The 21,497-nt window shown below is 43.2% G+C and overlaps 1 protein-coding gene across 7 annotated transcripts in view; it reads right to left on the bottom strand.

Annotated features, from left to right (window-relative positions):
• Nucleotides 1–1,301: 1,301 nt before the first annotated feature.
• The window catches only part of LOC135056670 (alpha-2-macroglobulin-like protein 1), a 409,885-nt gene continuing 389,689 nt past the window's right edge, over nt 1,302–21,497 (bottom strand). For all 7 annotated transcript variants that reach the window (XM_063962113.1, XM_063962120.1, XM_063962116.1 and 4 more), the window contains 3 exons: nt 10,260–10,362; nt 10,035–10,076; nt 1,302–1,868 (listed from right to left, as the gene is read on the bottom strand). In XM_063962113.1, the coding sequence (XP_063818183.1) occupies nt 1,849–1,868; nt 10,035–10,076; nt 10,260–10,362 (165 nt within the window). In that variant the 3' untranslated portion in view covers nt 1,302–1,848. The remainder of the gene's footprint in view (nt 1,869–10,034; nt 10,077–10,259; nt 10,363–21,497) is intronic.

Genomic DNA, 21,497 nt, shown 5'->3' with positions numbered 1-21,497 from the left:
CTAGCGAGCGATCAACTCAGAATGAGGGCCTTTGTTACTAGTGTTATATAGAAATATCTTGCAACAACAAGCGTCTAAGCATAGACACGCCCATATGTGGAGCTAGACACGCCTTTTGGGCAGAGTATGACACACACCTACCATGGCGCGATGCGCTTTGCATGGCACATCCTACTGTAATCTCCCTGATTTTAGTTTTAAAAAATAGGCAAGTATGATTATATGGCAATCACTTATGCTGTCTGTGTTACATGGCAGTCACTGATGTTCTCTATTGTATGGCAGTCACTTATGCTGTCTGTATTATATGGCTGTAACATTGATGATCTCTGCATTATATGGTGAATGTTGTGATATAGATGATAATATGGGACTTGGAGAAAACTAATTACATGCATTGCTTATTGTTTTTTTAAAATAAATCAATAGTTTAAGTCTGAACGCCATTTAGGAATACTTATTAATACTCCTTTTCCACTGTAGCACGGGTCGCAGCCGTGTCGCCTGACATGGCTGCAACCCGTGCTACAGCCCCCTTTCAGACAGCTCTCACCAACCCGGCATATTTACCGGGTTGGTGACGCTGCTAGTGACGCGGCAGGGGCGGCGCTGGGAGATCACATGATCTCCCAACGCCGCCCTCCGATACACTGTGAACGGGAGCCGTGTCGCCTCGACGCGGCTCCCGTTCACACTAGACAGCCTACCGGGTTGAACACGTGTTCAACCCGGCAAGCTACCTGGGTAGGATTCCCGGATCACTTGATCCAGGAATTTGCAGAGGGACCCTTTTCCACTAGGGAAAAACACGGGTAAATGCGCGCCCAAGTTCATTTTCTGAACCATAGTAGTGCCCTAGTTTCTTTTTTGAATTGCAGTAGTGCTTAAGTTCACCCTATGTCACATTTCAGAGCTGCCAGTACACATTATGCCGCACAGAACCCCCATTTCTCATTATTATATACAGTGCTCCCCGTTCATATTGTTCCTCATTACAGTGCCCCGGTTCATATTATATAACCTTAAAATGCCCTCCAGTTCATTTTATACCACACTACAATGAGCAAGTCCAGGGGTATACCTAGATATATTGCAGGCCCCAAGGACAAAGTATGAAAGGACCGCTATGTACCACCCAATGGCAAAATATGTATATAACACATGTAACTGTGACAGGGAAGGTGGGCCCCTCTCAGCTCTGGGTCCCATAGCAGCTGCACTCCCTACACCTATGGTAGCTACGCCCTTGGCTATAGCTATATTCTTAGCAAATAAAATAAATGAAGGAATAATAGCATAGATCCTAAATGAAATGTTTCTTTATTAATTAAAAGCAAACAATCATGCATCATGGGCAGCTCAAAAGAAATGGAGAACTGACAACCAAAACATGGTTACATAGTCCTTTATACCTCCAATAGTTCCAGGGCAGCTTAATTGAAATACATCACATTATATAAAGATACACATTATAATATATTAGGGAACGGGGACAGTGAAAGGGGATTGCCCGTGGTTCTGTGTCTGTGTCTGGAAGAATCTGTGGTTAATATGTATGTTGTTATGTAAAATGCTTTCAATTCTAAGAGTCCTCAAATGTGTTTCTAAATAAAATTAATTGTATGCATCCAGTTTGTATTACTGAACTGTAATTCTTTTAACTATTGAATAGAGAACACACAGTAAATAAACAACCTGTTTTCCACTAATTAAACAAATCAGCTGAAACAGACAGGTTACAGCTCGTAGTATAATATTTCTCATTTATTGTTAGTGATGGTATTCATGAAGGTGAGTATGGCTGGGTATCAGGTACTAATACAGCCAGGTCTCTGTCAGTTACCATCCTCAGTTTCCAGAAGTGTCACCTAGAAGCAGAATAAATAAATATATAAATAAATAAATATATAAATAAATAAATAAATAAATAAATAAGGAATAGAAAAGTAAATTAGAGAATAGGATGGGCCTATTGTAAATCTGCCAACTTAAGGTGTGTACACACGGTGAGATCCTTGCTATGCCCAATGTTGATTATGCGATTTCCCTTGAACTCCCCCAGAGCCCAGATAGCACAGATTGTACAGATTTTGACTATCTGTGCTTGAGATTTTGTCTATGTACGATTTTGACTAATGGTGTGTACACATGGTGAGATTTTGTACACACAGTGAGATTTTTTATTTCGATTTTGACTATATAGTCAAAATCACAAGAAAAGTTAGTGCAAATCGCAAGGTGTTATGCCAGTTCCGATCCCGATTCGATCCCGATGCGCGGTCCCGCCAGGTCGCCATCGCAACAAGAGATAGACTGTGCAGGCAAGTCAATCCTTGCTAGATCGGTGTACTATCTAGTTCATCTCACATGTCAATGACATCTCACATAAGCCAAAATCTCACATAAGCCAAAATCGTAAGCACACATAGTACAGATCTCAAGAAAACTTAGTCAAAAACACAAACTCCTTGAAAAATACCCCAGTGCAGGGGGTGGAAACGCGTTGGCGGTGACAGCAAAGAACGCCCAGGACGGATGTGTGACTGTGACACCGGAGTATCCACTGCAGCATTGCCTAAACATCAAGGGTGCCCGGGACTCACTCTGTACATGCTGATTTGAACTGTTTGCTCAGTTCAAAGGACTCTGGTAATTACATTCACTATACCTGTGCTGGACACACTGCTGTATATGCATTGTATGGAGCGAGAATTTTTTTAAGTCATTTTTTTAAGTCATTAAAAACATATGAAATTGTACTTCACTATATTATACCTTTTTCTTTTCCTCATATATCGTTTGAATCATTGGACACTGCCATAAGAAAAGCTATACCAGAATTGCTTGTATATAATCTGCATTCAAAACAACAGCGCTGGATAAGTTATACCTATTTTTTTCCTTTGTACAAGTCAAAATCAGTGCTGGGCTCCGGGGAGTTCAAGGAAAATTGCAAAGTGAATATCGGGCATAGCAAGGATCTCACCGTGTGTACACAACTTAAGTGCCAATTTTGGCTATACTTTGTACTAGATAGTACACTAGATAGTCAAGATTGACTTGCCTACACAGTCTATTTAGCCTTGCGATACCGACCCCACGGGAGCGTGCATCAGGATCGAATCTGTATCACAAGCTGCCTAGCACCATGAGATATGCACTAACTTTTCATAAGATTTTGACTATATAGTCAAAATCTTACAGATTTATCTCACCGTGTGTACACACCTTTAGGGGGTTCTGATGTTTGAGAGCTGAAAAGGGCACAGCCATAACTGAAAAGGACAGGACCACTCTTGGAATAGTTGGTGCTAAGCTAGATTGGGCATGCCTTATGTAGCTCAAGCCTATGCAGGGCTGGATTGACCATTAACCAAAATAAGCACATGCTTAGGGCATGAAGACAGGGGGGCACCACAGATATTTTCCATTGCTGGGTTTACCATGGACCATTTGGTGCATAGCTACAAATGGTGCAGCTAAACCAGGTTCCATAAAATGGGCATCCCACAATAACTTAAATCAAACACTTTGCAATTAGAAAAAGTAGAAAACTATTTTAAATATACTATAAATAATGTGGACGTCTACAGAAATAACATTGGTTTCCATCTTACTGTAAGTTTTGTTTCATTTAGAAAAATACAGTTTTATTTTACAAATTCTTCCTGTTTATATTGTGAATTAAATAGATGTGGTGGCACCAAAATGTTTTAAGTGCTTAGGGCCACTGGAGGTCTTAATCCAGCCCTTGGCCTATGGCAGCTGAAAGGTAGCGGTCCATGATGGTGGGACTAAAAAGGCAAGGTCAGTATCCAAGCAGACGTCAGTTTACACAGATAAAAGATAAATGGGTTCATGTATCAAAAGTGCGATAATTTTCATAGTTTTTATCATGAGTTATCGGGTAATTTTTGGTTTTTTTATCAGGCCTTTTTTCGACATATGTATAATTTTTTTATCGAAAATGTGATTGCGATAAAAACCCAAAAATGTGATAATTATCGCTCTGCTTTTCGGTCATTTTATCACATTTTTTATTGCATTTTGAAAAATTTTTATGAATTGTGCATGCTCTGTTTCAGAGCCGGACATGCACAGTGAGTTCCTTGGTGACGTTCAGCACGACTGACCTACAGCAGAAAAGAATAGCTAGTTTACTATGGGACACTTATTAGAAAACTGAAAGGGGAGGGAACTTTTACAAAGTCAATTTGATTGGTTATTCTAATAACTGTTATAAGCATGTTACTAAGATGAAATTCCAGTGTCCTTTAGTAGTGTGTGCTGTTTACTTCCAACAGAACTATTAAGAGTCTCACAAACAACACATCTATATACACACACTATGGGGGTCATTCCGAGTTGTTCGCTCGTTGCCAATTTTCGCAACGGAGCGATTAAGGTGAAAATGTGCATGCGCATGGTACGCAGTGCGCATGCGCTAAGTATATTAGCTCAAAACTTAGTAGATTTACTCACGTCCGACCAAAGAATTTCCATCGTTGAAGTGATCGGAGTGTGATTGACAGGAAGTGGGTGTTTCTGGGCGGAAACTGGACGTTTTCTGGAAGTGTGCGGAAAAACGCAGGCATGCCAGGATAAAACGCGGGAGTGTCTGGAGAAACAGGTGAGTGGCTGGCCGAACGCAGGGGGTGTTTGTGACGTCAAACCAGGAACTAAACGGGCTGATCACAGTGTAGGAGTAAGTCTCGAGCTACTCAGAAACTGCTAAGAATTTTCTATTCGCAATTCTGCTAATCTTTCGTTCGCAATTCTGCTAAGCTAAGATACACTCCCAGAGGGCGGCGACCTAGCGTGTGCAATGCTGCTAAAATCTGCTAGCATCTGCTAGCAAGCGAACAACTCGGAATGACCCCCTATATACTCACACATACACACACATACACACACATACACATATATACACATATATATGAGAGGATTTTTATATGTATATAATATAAATCTCAAGCAAATAACATATAGAAAATATTGGTACATTTTTAGACTAGTTAAATGGGGGTCATTCTGAGTTGTTCACTCGTTGCCGATTTTCGCAATACTGCGATTAGTCGCTTACAGCGCATGCGCAAGGTACGCAGAGCGCATGCGCTTAGTTATTTTACTAAAAACCTAGCTGTTTTGCTGTAGCGTCTGCGGCGCTTTTCAGTCGCACTGGTGTTCGGTAAATGATTGACATGAAAGGGGCGTTTCTGGGTGGTAACTCAGCGTTTTCCCGGCGTTGGCTAAAAAACGCAGGCGTGTCAGGGAAAAACGCGGGAGTGTCTGGAGAAACGGGTGAGTGGCTGGCCGAACGCAGGGCGTGTTTGTGACGTCAAACCAGGAACTGAGCTGATCGCAGTGTAGGAGTAAGTCTCGAGCTACTCAGGTATTGCTAAGAATTATTTATTCGCTATTCTACTAATCTTTCGTTCGCAATTCTGCTATGCTAAAATACACTCCCGGAGGGCGGCGGCTTAGCGTGTGCAATGCTGCTAAAATCAGCTAGCGAGCGAACAACTCGGAATGCAGTATATAGATATAATTTAGATAAAGGGAGATATTTTTAGCATATTCCTTTTGTAAAAAAGTAAATTTAGAGGTAGAACTACAAGAACAATCATGGCCTATTGCTAAACCCGCCAGTAAAAGCTGGCAAAAAAAAGATATGAAAAGTTTCAGACAATTTGCACAATAATACAGTGATATATAATGTACACATTCATTTTCAATAGAGGTTGGAAAAGTTTGAAAAAAAATGTGAAAAGTAGATTTTGGCGAAAAAAACCCTGATAATTTTTTTTTCAAAACTTGTATACATATAGACGATACTAAAAAATGGGAAAAGCATTTTTTAACGCAAAAAACTGTTGATACATATACCCCAAAGACATAGTAAAGGCAGAGATAAGGCCCATTGGCGACAGGCAAGGTCTATTCAGGCAGAGTGAAACCAGAAGTAAATCAGCACAGGAGCACAGGCTCTGGTAACACAAAGCATGGCTGAAACCATCACCAATGTGAGAAAGAGGAGCTGTCTGCTCTATACTCCCCTCCAAATAATAAGCTGCAATGTGATAGCACAGCGCTATTCGTCCAGCAAGCTCATGGATTGCCCAAAGTGCTTTTGTATCCTTTCCTTATTAAAATTGACAGAAGGGTATAAGAAGGGGATCCGGTCAAGATGCCGGCTGTCAGGATCCTGGCAGCCAGAATACCGACACAGGAATCCTGTCACCTGTCAGAATACAGATGCTGTAATCCCAAAAAGGTCAGGACACAGAGTAAAGCAGGAGGTTTATGTTTAGGGTCGGAGGTGTACAGGTTAGGTTTAGGCACCACCCCGGGAGGTTAGGCTGTGGGAGGGAAGAGGTTAGGTTTATGCACTAAGGGGGAGGGTTAGGTTTAGGCAGCGGGAAAGAGGGGGTTAGGTTTAGGAAACAACAGGGGGAGCTTGGGGTTAGGCACCAAAGGGGGAGTTTAGGGCTGTGGGAAGGGAGGGTTAGGCTGTAGGGGAGAGGAGAAAACATAGGTAGCTCATCCCTGTTGGGATTTTAATTGTCATGATGCCAGCATCGGTATACTGAACACCCGCAACCCGACCGCTGGTAACTGATACTAAACCCATGAGGAGATATCAGGGCCAATCAGAAGTAATAATCTTTATGGCTGCCCACGTAGTACATTATTAGTTTAAGGGTAAATTAAGCAGAGAGACATTTTACATACAATAGACATTCTACATTACAAAACTGTTAGCGTCACTGTTCTCAAAGGAAATATTCTGCATATACAAATACATATAATAAGTATGCAGTAGCTGTATCAAGTACCGCATGACATGCTACACAAGTCAAATGAGTATTTAAAAGTCTACGCTGACACATGCAACATATTACATGCTCTGGCTGAAAATGTAAAAATCTCCTCCAGTGTACTATTTTTTTTTACTATTATTCTGGTCACTACCCATCATGGGACTAGTATCTCGTGGATGGGGGCTCATGCGGTTTATTTCCAGGCTACATTATGAAAGCTACAGCCCTGCTCCAACCAGTCTGGGTCTGGATCTCATTATGACAGGCGATGCCACACTATGGTTTGAATGTGAAAGTGTGGACCTTTATGTGTGTGTAGCATGGTTATAGTTTCCATGTTGGCAGTGAATGCTGTTCCCTGGTTTAGTGAGAATCAACCCATGTTCTATAGTACTAGTGCAGGTTGTATATTTTAGGGGTCATTCATCTCTTATAATTAGTTATTTATAATGTTAATTTGCATTCATTTTGATGATGCAGTGCATGCACAGTTTGAGAGACTCAATATGACATTTGGTGGTAGAGAAGTGGTACTGCATGAAAAAAAATTATTGGAGGATTTTCTACACTGCTATTAGATGACACTGCTGGTTTATATACGATTTGATGTATTCAAGAAAAATGGATTCCTTATCTACTGCAGTTTCAATCTCTTGCCCATCAAACCTTGGGGTATATTTACTAAGATTCGTAATTTCCGAAAATAGGTCAAAGTTCAATCACGAATGACATCGGCAGTGTAAAACTGCAACTTTTTGAATGGATTACGACTAATTTACTAAGCTGTCGTATTCGTGTTTTTCTTTGCTTCCGATGTCGATGTCATTCGTGTTTTTTTACCTAATTTAACGGCAGTGATTAGCAAAACACTGCCGTTTTTTTTTACAATCAATCTCGGCCGGATTTGTGTGATCCGTGCTGGGTTTTTTTTTTTTTTAAAGTAAACAATGTAATTTTTTTAAAAAAAATGCGTGGGGTCCCCCCTCCTAAGCATAACCAGCCTCGGGCTCTTTGAGCCGATCCTGGTTGCAGAAATATGTGGAAAAAAATGACAGGGGTTCCCCCATATTTAAGCAACCAGCATCGGGCTCTGCGCCTGGTCCTGGTCCCAAAAATACGGGGGACAAAAAGAGTAGGGGTCCCCCGTATTTTTAAAACCAGCACCGGGCTCCACTAGCTGGACAGATAATGCCACAGCCGGGGGTCACTTTTATATAGTGCCCTGCGGCCGTGGCATCAAAAATCCAACTAGTCACCCCTGGCCGGGGTACCCTGGTGGAGTGGGGACCCCCTCAATCAAGGGGTCCCCCCCCCCCAGCCACCCAAGGGCCAGGGGTGAAGCCCGAGGCTGTCCCCCCCCATCCAATGGGCTGCGGATGGGAGGGCTACTACAAGTCCCAGCAAGCCTCCCCCGCATGCTGGTACTTGGAGAACCACAAGTACCAGCATGCGGCGGAAAAACTGGCCCGCTGGTACCTGTAGTACTATTACTCAAAAAATACCCAAAAAAACACAAGACACACACACCGTGAAAGTATAATTTTATTACATACACACATACATACATACTTACCTTAAGTTCCCACGCAGGTCGGTCCTTTCTGCCCTGCGGTTGACCTAAAGTGACGTCACCGCTGAGCAGAAAGTTCCCATCATTGGTTACAATGTAGCGCATAGGCGCTACATTGTAACACTGCCGCGTGCTGCCTGTCAGTGAAGACAGGAGCACACAGCTGATCAGGAGAGTGCTACAACGTGGCACTCCCTGATTGGCTGAAGAAACCCACTTAGCCAGAAGGCAAAGTGGGTTTCTGGCATTCGGGGCAAGGTGACCCATGTGCAAACATGGGTCACCTTTCAGTTCGTGGTCGTGACAGCGTTTTTTTATTTTATTCAAGTACGTGGATTAACCCTGGATTTGCCGAGGAGCCTGGACCACTGGATCTCATGAGTATAATTTTTTCAACAGGTACCCCTTGGATTCTACTGGACAAGAGGACCGACCTGCGTGGGAACTTAAGGTAAGTATGTATGTATGTGTGTATGTAATAAAATTATACTTTCACGGTGTGTGTGTCTTGTGTTTTTTTGGGTATTTTTTGAGTAATAGTACTACAGGTACCAGCGGGCCAGTTTTTCCGCCGCATGCTGGTACTTGTGGTTCTCCAAGTACCAGCATGCGGGGGAGGCTTGCTGGGACTTGTAGTACTGCTACTAAAAACAATATCTTTTATTTTTCAACAAAGGCTATCAGCCCTCCCATCCGCAGCCCATTGGATGGGGGGGGACAGCCTCGGGCTTCACCCCTGGCCCTTGGGTGGCTGGGGGGGGGGGGACCCCTTGATTGAAGGGGTCCTCACTCCCCCAGGGTACCCCGGCCAGGGGTGACTAGTTGGATTTTTGATGCCACGGCCGCAGGGCGCAGTATAAAAGTGACCCCCGGCTGTGGCATTATCTGTCCAGCTAGTGGAGCCCGGTGCTGGTTTTAAAAATACGGGGGACCCCTACTCTTTTTGTCCCCCGTATTTTTGGGACCAGGACCAGGCGCAGAGCCCGATGCTGGTTGCTTAAATATGGGGGAACCCCTGTCATTTTTTTCCCCATATTTCTGCAACCAGGATCGGCTCAAAGAGCCCGAGGCTGGTTATGCTTAGGAGGGGGGACCCCACGCAATTTTTTTTAACAACAAAAAACACTTTCCCACCCCTTCCCATTGATATACATGCACGGATCTCATGGATCCCTGCATGCATCTCAAATCACGAATAAAAAAAGCAGGTCTGTTTTTTTTTAGGACTTTTTTGCGAATTGTAATTTTTCACGGCAGTGTTTTGTGTTTTTTTGCTTAGTAAATGACCGAGATTCGTATCTAAACAGGCGTAATTTGACCGATGGTGTATTCATTCGTAATTTTTTACCTGAACTAGCAAAAAATTACGAATGCCCTCATCACTGCCGTGATTAGTGTTTAGTAAATGACCGAGATTGACCGAGATGACACTTTGATGAAAAAACGGCATCTCGGTCAAAATCGGGAGCTTAGTAAATATACCCCCTTGTTTACTTCTGGAAAGAGTAGGAAATAATAAAACTTCACATAAATAATTCTCTCTGAGCAAAATGTTATAGGGAGTGCATATGCAAACAACATGTGCAATTCAAATTAAAAAAGGGTCCCTTGGCTTAAAGAAACTCAGGTTAGATTGCTCTTACCAATATCACAAGGGTGGTTGTATTCTGCAATTGCTTGTTCATCTGGAAGATAAAAAGTTCCATGCTGTTTTATTAAGGTATACACATAATATATCATTATTTCACTATATAGGTAGCATGGCAATGATTCTATTTGCAGCTTATTTGAACATTTAGAAATTGAAGGAATTGAATATTATTCACTGTAGCGATTAGGTATGTTCTCATAGTAGGGTAGACTATTACCTGTTTCATAGTAATCATACACTTTTGCTGTGGCTGGTTTTAGGCCTTCAACTTCAATGTCCTGTGTCACCATGAATGAGATACCACGAGGACTGGGCCCAATCTAAAGAAAGAAATAATAATAACAATAATAATATGAATAAAGACAGGTGTAACTAAAACCCAGTAGCATGTTTGTCAAGAAGGAGTCATGTTCTCTTATAAAAGGGAACAATTACATATGGCTGAAACTAGAGATGAGCGGGTTCTGTTTTACTCTGATTTACTCTGTTCTCAAAACGGCATCTTATTGGCCCACGGATTTCACGTGTTTTGGATAGCCAATAGGAAAAATCTGGATAAAACCGAACTGGTGTTAATTCTGGCGTTAAATCTGAACCCGCTCATCTCCTGCTGAAACTCTTTCACCTAGCTAGGAATTTGGACAATGGCTCTCAGTGGTCACATACTATAGCTAGTTAGCCTTAAAAAGATAAGTTATCAAATTTACACTAGGGAAATGTAATATAAATTAATATCAACTTTGTGAAGTCTAATACAATCCTATACTGAAAAGGTGCCAAATAGCCAGATGCAATCTCTGTGATTACACAGGATGCAAAGTTAATATAAAAAAATACTCTTTATTATTATTCTTTAGGATAAGCTTGCCACATTTAGAAATACAAAAAAAAAAAAAGATTAATGATGAAGGGTTGTCATAAACAAACCTGGTGGCCTTAAAACCACAAGGCTGAGGCAGATTGGGAGCTACAGTAAATTACAATTTTAGACATAGAAATATAGATAAGAATTACTCGGCCCATCTAGTCTGCTCCTTTTTTTAACCATATTGTTACCTCAAACCCTATAAGAGCCTTAGTTTGTTGTAAGGATATCCTTATGTCTATCCCATGGGATCCGGTCTCTAGGTTGACAGTGTCTAGGTCGACCACTATTGGTCAACAGTAAGTAGGTCGACAGGGTTTCTAGGTCAACAGGGTCTCTAGGTCGACATGTTCTAGGTTGACAGGTCAAAAGGTCGACATGAGTTTTTCACAATTTTTTTCTTTTTTTTTAACCTTTTCATACTTAACGATCCATGTGGACTACGATTGGAACGGTAATCCTTGACCAAAGAATGGCGAGCGAAGCTAGCCATGCGAGGGGACACGGTGCACTAATTGGGGTTCCCGGTCACTTTACGAAGAAAACGACACCAAAAACACATAAAAAACTCATGTCGACCTTTTGACCATATCGACCTAGACCATGTCGACCTAATGACCCTGTCGACCTAGAGACCCTGTTGACCTAGTTACTGTCGACCAATAAGGGTTGACCTAGACACGGTTGACCTAGTTACTATCTACCTTCCATACCACACCCCTATCCCATGCATGTTTAAATTGCTTTACTGTATTTGCCACCACCACCTCTGATGGGAGGCTATTCCTCTTGCCCACTACCCTTTCTGTGAAGTAATTTTTCCTCAAATTTCCCCTGAACCTCCCTCTGTCCAATCTCAATGCATGTCCTTGTGTTCTATTGTTTCTCTTCCTTTGAAGAATGTCTCAATCCTATAGCTCGTTAAAACCCTTGATATACATGTTTTCTCCACTTTGTTGGTTGGTGTGTTGTTGACAGTTTTAATCATCATATAGTATTGAATAAATTAAAATTAGGGTGTGTCTTTTGATTTTTTATCTTGTGTATTGCATTTGTTTAGCCTCTTTATTTTCACAGTTTCTCTCCCTCCCAGTGGTGGATTTCCCACTAGGCATGTTTGGCACATGCCTAGGGCCGACATTTGTTGGGGGCAGCGCACCAGGCTGTTGAGGCCAGGTGATTCATATTTATTCTTGGCATTATGACTTTTTTTTATATATATTTTGTTTAGCAAATGATGGGAGTAGGACAATGGGTAGCTAATTGTGGTCCAGGAGGTGGTAGTAAGGTGAGGTTAGGGCAGCTTCACTGGTTTTGAGGCATCTGGACTGGCCCCGAAATAAAGGGTGCAATGATGTGATTGATGTGGTGGTGATTGGGGAGGGGGGGGGGGGTTGGAGCCAATAATGGCCTGATCCCTACATCCACTCCTGCTCAATCCTATAGAAAACAATAACAGAGCTACTGAACCCAACTGTTGGAACTGTGTATTCACAATACTAACTGCATCATACAATGTATAGACCAAAGTAAAATAATGTCCTACACTTATAAAAGGTTGTCTGCATCATAGAGTCTTAGGTGGAGCTATTTTAAAGTCACTCTAATACTAATGTAAAAGGTTTAATTAAGGTTCCCGTCACTCTAGTTGCAACCCTGTGATACAGAACCAGATAATAAATTTGATCACAATTAGGACAGCAGTTAAGGTGGCTGAGTACTCTACTGTAAGTTACATATTTTACTAGGGGATAGTGCTGCTGTAAACAGAACCTATTTCAGATTGTTCCATGATGAATTCATCTGTACTTTGCGATCACTTCCATTACAAAGTCCCAATTTACCCACAGTGGTCTTTCCCACCTTTATAGCTTCCAGTTTACATCAGGATGTGCAATCGTGGTAGGCAGGGGTAGCAGAGCCTCCCCTGGTATACTCTCTGCAAACTCCTACGATTTTATATAACAATGATTAAATAATACAAAGAAGATATTTATAACACAAATATATTCTTTGTTTAGTGTAACCCTTTTTATAGCTAACTGTCACCAGCTTTGTGGAGATCCCTGGAACTGCAGGGAGATGAGAGATGAGGCAGCAACAGCACTGCCTCAGTTCTACAGTCAGACACTGCTTTGCAGAGCTGGGGGCGGCATCATACTACAGGCAATTTAGGAATCTAGGTATTTCTTGTTAGAGCTAAATAACAGACACACAAATCTTCAATCTATTCTATATAGAGGAAACAAATTATTGGATATTCCTGCTTATCAAGAGACTACACCAATTGGTGGGCATTACAATAAATAAGAGATGTGCGGCGGACACTTTTCGTGTTTTGTGTTTTGGTTTTGGATCTGGATCTCCGGTAGTGTTTTGGATACGGATTTCTTGGATGATTTTTAAAAAAACATAAAAACAGCTAAAATCAAAGAATTTGGGGGTAATTTTGATCCTACAGTATTATTAACTTCAATAACAATCATTTCCACTCATTTCCAGTCTATTCTGAACACCTCACAATATTGTTTTTAGGCCAAAAGGTCGCAAGATGACTAAGCTAAGCGACACAAGTGGGCGGCACAAACACCTGGCCCATCTACGAGTGGCAATGCAGAGGCAGACAGGATGGTAGTTTTAAAAACTAGGCCCCAAAGAGCACATAATGCAAAGAAAAAAAAGAGGTGCAAGATGGAATTGTCCTTGGGCCCTCCCACCCACCCTTATGTTGTATAAACAGGACATGCATACTTTAACCAACCAATCATTTCAGCGACAGGGTCTGCCACATGACTGTGGCTGAAATGATTGGTTTGTTTGGGTCCCCACAAAAAAAGCAGCAATTAATCCCCCCACCAAAAAAGAAGCAATTAACCGCTCCTTGCACAAACTGACTCTACAGAGGCAAGATGTCGTCCTCATGCTCCGATTCCTCACCCCTTTCAGTGTGTACATCCTCATCCTCACAGACTATTAACTGGAATCCACCATCACAGGTCCCTGTGTACTTTCTGGAGGCAATTTCTGGTAAAGGTCTTCCTGGAGGAATTCATAATTCATTTTGATGAACATCATCTTCTCCACACTTTGTGGAAGTAACCTCCTACATTAATAGCTGATAAGGTTACCGGCTGCACTAAACACTCTTTCGGAGTACACACTGGAGAGGGGGCAACTTAGGTAAAATATAGCCAATTTGTGCAAGGGCCTCCAAATTGCCTCTTTTTCCTACCAGTATGCATACGGATATGCCTACTTGGATGCTGTCACCCATATAATCCTCAACCATTCTTTCAATGGTGACAGCATCATATGCAGTGACAATAGACATGTCAGTAATTGTTGGCTGCTCCTTCAGTCCGGACCAGATGTCAACACTTGCTCCTGACGGCCCTGCATCACCGCCATTAGCTGGGCTAGCAAATTTTATCCTTTTACTTGCAGCCCCAGTTGCGGGAGAAAATGAAGGAGGAGCTGTTGATGGGTCATGTTCCGCTTGAGTTGACAATTTTCTCACCAGCAGGTCTTTTAACCTCTGCAGACTTGTATCTGCCGGAAAGAGAGATACAAAATAGGCTTTAAACCTAGGATCGAGATAGAGCACGGTGGCCAAATTGTCAACAGTCAAATTTCAACAGATTGACCACCCTTAAATCCTGGTTAAGCGAATGAAGGGTTCCATCCACAAGTCCCACATACTTAGCGAAATCGCTCCATCTTAGCTCCTCCTTCAATTTCTCCAGCTGCTTCTGCAAAAGCCTGCTGAGGGGAATGACCTGATTCAAGCTGGCAGTGTCTGAAATGACTTCACGTGTGGCAAGTTCGAAGGGTTGGAGAACCTTGCACAAGGCGGAAATCATTCTCCACTGCGCTTGAGTCAGGTGCATTCCCACTCCTTTGCCTATATCGTAGGTGGATGTATAGGCTTTAATGGCCTTTTGCTGCTCCTCCATCCTCTGAAGCATATAGAGGGTTGAATTCCACCTCGTTACTACCTCTTGCTTCAGTTGAGGCAGGGCAAGTTCAGGAGTGTTTGCTGGCACTTCAATCTTCGGCACACAGTTGCTGAATGTCGAAAGTGGCCCACAATTTTTCGGCCCACCGACAGCATCTCCTGCATGCCCCTGTAATTTAAAAAAAAATTCTGCACCACCAAATTAATTGTATGTGCAAAACACAGGACTTACTGTAATTTGCCCAGATGTAATGCACGCAAAATATTGGTGGCGTTGTCAGATATAACAAATCCCCAGGAGAGTCTAAGTTGGGTAAGCCATTGTGCGATGATGTCCCTCAGTTTCCGTAAGAGGTTGTCAGCTGTGTGCTTCTTATGGAAACTGGGGATATACAGCGTTGCCTGCCTAGGAACGAGTTGGCATTTGTAAGATGCTGCTACTGGTGCCGCTGCTGTTGTTGCTGCGGAAGGCAATACATCTACCCAGTGGGCTGTCACAGTCATGTAGTCCTTAGTTTGCCCTGCTCCACTTATCCACATGTCCGTGGTTAAGTGGACACTGGGTACAACCGCATTTTTCAGGACACTGAGGACACTTTTCTTAATTTCTCTGTACAGTCCTGGAATCGCTTGCCTAGTGAAGTGGAATCTAGATGGAATTTGATACCAGGGACACAGTACGTCCATCAACTGTCTAAATCCCACCGCACTAATGGCGGATACCGGACGCACGTCTAACATCAGCATAGCTGTTATGGCCTCAGGGTGACTGCTGTCATATTTCATCTTCCTCACGAAGAACTGTTGGACAGTCAATTGCTTAGTTGAAGTAGTGCAAGTGGTCTTCCGACTTCCTCTCTGGGATGATGATCGACTCCCAGCAGCAATAGCAGCAGTAGGCGTACCACTCAAGGATTCTCCGGAGGAATCCCGGTTAGGAGAGGACTCGTCAGTCATGCCAGTGACATGGCCTGAGGAGGAAATTGACGTTGAGGGAGTTGGTGGTGTGGCCTGCAGGAGCTTGGGTACAACAGGAATAAGGGATTTAGGTGTCAGTGGACTGCTTATGCTCTTATCCAAAGTTTCTGAACTGGACAATGACTTCTGATGAATGCGCTGCAGGTGACCTATAAAGGAGGATTTTCCTAGGTGGTTAATGTCCTTACTCCTACTTATTATGGATTGGCAAAGGCAACACATGTTGTCCAGATTTGTGGAGAAATAATTCCACACCGAAGAGGTGGCTTTTTTGGTATTTTGCCCAGGCATGACAATGGGCTTTCTCACCCCATGGACAACAACTGTTTCCACTGGTGCCTTATTCAGACAAACCACATCACCATCAGAATCCTCATTGTCAACTTCCTCCTCAGCGCCAGCTACACCCATGTCCTCCTCATCCTGGTGTACGTCTACAGTGACATCCTCAATCTCAATATCAGCAACTGGACTGGCGGTGCTCTTTCCAGCACTTGCAGGGAGACTCCCCTTTCCATACAGTCTTGGGAAGGTCAGGCCTAGACATCACATCCGTGGACACACTTGGGCTCTCCTTGGGGATTTGTGATGTTTCTGAACGCACAGTTGTTTTTTTCCTGTGCTTTAACATGTTTATTTTTTTTTTCAAGAGGGAGGAGGGCTTCTATCCTCATGAGCTGAGCTACCAGTCATGAACATAGGCCAAGACCTTAGCCTTTCCTTGCCACTTTGTGTCATGAATGGCATATTGCCAATTTTATGTTTCTATTTGTTTCTGATCATTAATTTTTGCTTGTTGAATTTTAGTGCAAATTAGATTTTTATTGCGTAACAAAGAAGAAGAAAAAAAATCAATACATATATAACAACAGTACTTTGTGCTAATAGCAGGAACAGATAGGGAAAGCAGGCCAAGACCGCGCATGACAGTCCATGGGCCAACAGATATACATCAAACAGTTAATCAGACCATAAAAAATAACCATCCCAAATAGAGAGCAAGATTATAAACTGACCGGTCTTTTACGAATAAGAAAAAGAAAAGAGGGGAAAAAAAAGTACAAAAAGTACAAATGAAACAAGGAGAAATCGAGAATAGAAAGAGAAGGAAGGGGGAAAAGGAAGAGAACAATCCTGATCTGAAACTTGCAAGCGAGAGGAAGAGAGCAAAAATAAGAAATGCCCTGTCAGGAGTATTTAGGAGGGTTGGTGGTAGTTATTAGTGTGGATCTCCCGATATACAGAAGAGTCTTTAAATGTCATCCACCGGAACCAAGTATCTCTAAAACGGTCGTAACCGTTGTCTACAGAGGATGTGATATCATCCATGTCCATATAAAGATTAATCCTATGGAACCAGTCCAGCACTGTTGGAGGAGAGGGTGAACACCAGAAAACAGGGACAACTGCCTTTGCCGCGTTATTAAGATGGCACAACAAGGAATGTTTGTAGCTAGGGATGGGACCAAAGGAGAGATGGAAAAGCCAAAACAGTGGATCAGCAGGAACATCTCCCCCTGTTATTATAGCAGATAGGGTAAGGACTTCCTCCCAGAAAGGTTGGATAGCGGGACAGAGCCACCAAATGTGGAACGGGTGACCGATGTCATTAGAGCATTGCCAACAGATGTCTATACCACCTGGAGATTAGCTTATATTGAGTCTCAATAACTAACGTGCTAGCAGAACAGGCGTGGGCTAATTTAAAATCTTGTTCCACTGGTCATCGTCCAGGTCATCACCCATTTCTTTATTCCACCCCTGGGTCAAAGGAGGGAGGGATTTACTTGAATCTGTAAGGAGGATGGTGTAGATCTTGGAAATAAAATGGGCAGGAGTCTTTGAGCTAGCACATAATCGTTCAAAAGGTGTCAAAACAGAATACCAAGATTAACGATTGCAGAAAGTGGTGAACCTGTAGGTAGTGCCAAAAGTCTCCCTGAGTCAATCCCCACCTGGTCCACAGGTCCGAGAAAGAGACAATACCATCCCCACCCATCAGCTGTCCAACACGGTAGAGGCCCTTAATGTACCAGGAATGGAAAGCCGATGAATTCAAGCCCGGGGGAAAATGGGGGTTAAGCAAAAAGGAAAGATAGGAGGACTTTAAGGAAGAAACCGATGGCAATTTCCTGACCTTTTTCCAACACAACAGAGTCGGGCCGATAGTGGGATGGGGGGGTTAGGGAGGGTGGGTAGCCATGGGGCTATATCCAGAGGGATCGACAGAGAATGTTTTTCTATCTGAGTCCACTGTTTAGGCGAATCCGATCTGGACCATTCCGCGATCCTGCTCAAGTGGAAAGCTTGATAGTACCCCTGGATGTTTTGTAGACTAGTCCCGCCTTTATCTTTCCTTCTGAACATCAAACCGAGCCTCAGTCGCGGGTGTTTCCCTCCCCAAAGGAAGTCTCTAAATAATGATTGGATATCCTTAAACCATTTCAGAGGTACTTTGATAGGAAGAGCCTGCAGTAAATAGAGAATCTTAGGAAGGGAGTTAATTTTGAGTATACCCATTCTCCCAAACCAAGAAAATGGTCTTGACCTCCAAGTTTGGAGATCAGATCGTAGCTTTGCCAACAATGGGGTAAGATGCGTGAGAGGTCCCTAGGAAGAGTAACCACTAGGTATTTGAGGTGAGAGGCGTCCCAGGAGAAAGGGAACTTCGTTTTAAGCCCCGCCACCATTGCAGGAGGAGACGTAATATTTAAGGCGACCGACTTGGAATAGTTTATTTTAAAGTTTGTGAGGTCCCCGGAAACTTTAAACGCCTCCATCAAGTTTGGGAGGGAGATTACGGGATTCATAAGAGTTGCCAGCAGATCATCGGTGAACAGGGCAAGTTTGTGTTCAACACCCCCAATCTTGATACCGGTAATGTTAGGATTAAGCCTGATTGCTGTCGCCAGAGCTTCCATACAAAGAATGAATATTAGGGGTGATAGTGGGCACCCCTGTCGGGTACCATTATTGATATCGAAGGAATGTGATAAAGACCCATTAATCCGAATCCTAGCCATTGGGGAAGTATATACGGCTAGGATACGTTGAAGGCACGAAAGGCCCAGTCCCATGTGACCAAGCAGACCAGCCATGAAACACCAGTCGACCCTGTCAAAGGCCTTCTCGGCGTCTGTAGATAACAAAATATCGGGAGAGGGCGAGGAAGAAATGTAGTGTATGAGAGCTATTATCTTAGTGGTGTTGTCCTTTGCCTCGCAGCCAAGGACAAAACCCACCTGATCAGGGTGTATGAGAGACAGCAAGAGGTGCTTTAATCTGTTTACAAGAAGTTTAGCGTAGAGCTTAATGTCAGTGTTGAGGAGGAAAATAAGCCAGTAGCTGGGACACAGGGAGGGGACCTTGCCGGGTTTGGGGATTACAGTGATATGGGCTTCCAGGGATTGGTGAGAAAAAGATGCCTTATCCGAAACAGTATTGCAGGCCTCCAATAGTAAAGGGAGCAGTCTGTCTTTGAAGGATTTATAATAGGTAATCGTGAAGCCATCAGGGCCCGGGCTCTTCCCGGACGGGGTTGACTTGAGGGCCTCCTCCAGTTCCAAAGAGGAAAATGGTCTCTCCAGCTCCACACAAGCATCAGACGTGAGTCTGGGGAATCCGATCTTCATAAGGTAAGAGTGGACAACTCTCTGCTTCTCAACATAATCCGAGAATTCCACAGGGGAAGCCAGATTGTATAGCGAGGAGTAGTAAGAGTAGAACGTCGCAGCTATCTCGTCGGTATTGTGTATGGTGGAGTCTTGGTCATTCTTAAAGGAGGAGATGTAGGAAAGAGCCCTTTGGGAGCGCAAGGCCCTGGCCAACATCTTGCCAGGTTTGTTCCCCCATCTATAACATCTGTTTCGACATTTCCTAAAAGCAAATTTTACTTTATCTAAGAGCAGTTTGTTGAGCGACGAGAGCCGACACAAGATCCGCATAGACATCGGGTGAGATGGAATTTTTATGAGAGGTTTCCAAAAGTTAAATTTTTTGTAGAAGACCATCAATCTGACTCTGTTTCTTAAGATTGGACCCCAGTTGTATACATTTGTCATGTACCACGCATTTGTGGGCTTCCCAAGTAGTAAGGCTAGAGACCTCAGGGGAGACGGTCTCAATATACATATCTATGGTGTCTTCTATTTGAGATTTGCAGTAAGGATCATAGAGAAGAGCGGAAAGTGGGACAGGAGGAGCTCAACGTCAGACACAAGTCAGATTAGCCCGTGGTCCGACCAAGTCGTCGGGCCTATGGATGCATCGTGTGCGAACTGATGGTGGTTATGGTCTATCAGGATATAGTCAATCCTTGAGTAGGACCGATGAGGGACAGAATAGTGTGTAAAATCTCGGTCAGTCGGATGGAGTATTCTCCAAATGTCGGACAGCTGGTGAGTATGCAACAGACGCCTCAATCGTCTCGACCGACGGGTCGAAATGGAGGAGGAGCCAGTGGAGACGTCAAGTAGAGGGTCAAGCGCCCAGTTAAAATCCCCCCCACACTATTAAAACACCCTGTTTAAGTAAGTCGATTTTATCAAGAACCCGTTCCAAAAACAGCAGCTACCCTGTGTTGGGGGTGTAGATATTTACAATAGTAAAAGTAGTGTTGAATAAGGTGCAAATTAATAAAAGGCATCTCCCCTCCTCCAAACAGTGTACTGGACCTACTGTGACGGGTAAGTGAGCAGCGAACACTGTCGCCAGCTCCTTAGACTTAGTGGGTAATTACTGTAGTAGGTGGAAGGAAAAAAACTTTTTTTTAGTAGAGGTGGGGACGGGGAGTGGCGAAAGTGCATCTCCTGGACAAGTACTACATCTGCCCTGTCAGCTCGGTAGGAGCAAAGAGCTTGGGACCGTTTTTCTGGGACGTTGAGACCCCTTGCATTAAGTGAAATTAATCTAAGTGTGTGAACCATAGGGGCAACTTAGTGGCAAAATTGGGCAATGGTAAGGATCGGTTCAGGAGGACGGACAGGGGAAGAGGGGTAGGAGGCCAGGAGGCGATGGAGGGAAAAAACAGAAAGACAGAGAAGGAGAGAAAACATAAAATAATAGAACCAAAAAAGAAACGAATAAGCCTTGAAGTCAAGGCGAGAGAAAAAAACCCGTCTCTGGACAAAAAGGGAATCAGTAAAGTTCACATGTCTCGGAGATCAAAAATTAGGCGGTGGAGGGTACACTAGGGGAGCGTGCACCTCGACCCGCTCAACAGCTGGTAGCTAAACATGAAAAAAATAATGGTGTTTACTGAATAACAATAATAAACATCAGCAGACAATTGCTGCCCACAGCGAAACCAATATAAAACTAAATATAACGTAATTAACATATCGAGGGTAGAGTGTAGAAAAAGGAAAAAGAAAAAAGAAAAAAAAAGAAGGAAACACTACCCACATTAGACATAAGATCCTACTGATGGCAAGGATCAACAGTACATGAAAAGTATAGACACTGTATAGAACAACATAGAAACAGGTACATAAGAGGAAGCATCACGTAGAGATCTAAAGGGTAGTCCGTTGATATGTTGACCTTCTTAGTAGGACCAATGAGGAAGTCTTGTAGCGGGTGAACAAGCCCATGCATGAGAATAGGGGTAAAACAAGGAAAAGCCAGAGTCCATCAAGTGGGAAAAAAGGCCCGAGTGG

The sequence above is a fragment of the Pseudophryne corroboree genome, chromosome 3 (genome assembly GCF_028390025.1).
Source record: "Pseudophryne corroboree isolate aPseCor3 chromosome 3, aPseCor3.hap2, whole genome shotgun sequence".
NCBI lineage: Eukaryota > Metazoa > Chordata > Amphibia > Anura > Myobatrachidae > Pseudophryne > Pseudophryne corroboree.
This window is presented reverse-complemented; position numbering and strand designations above follow the sequence as displayed.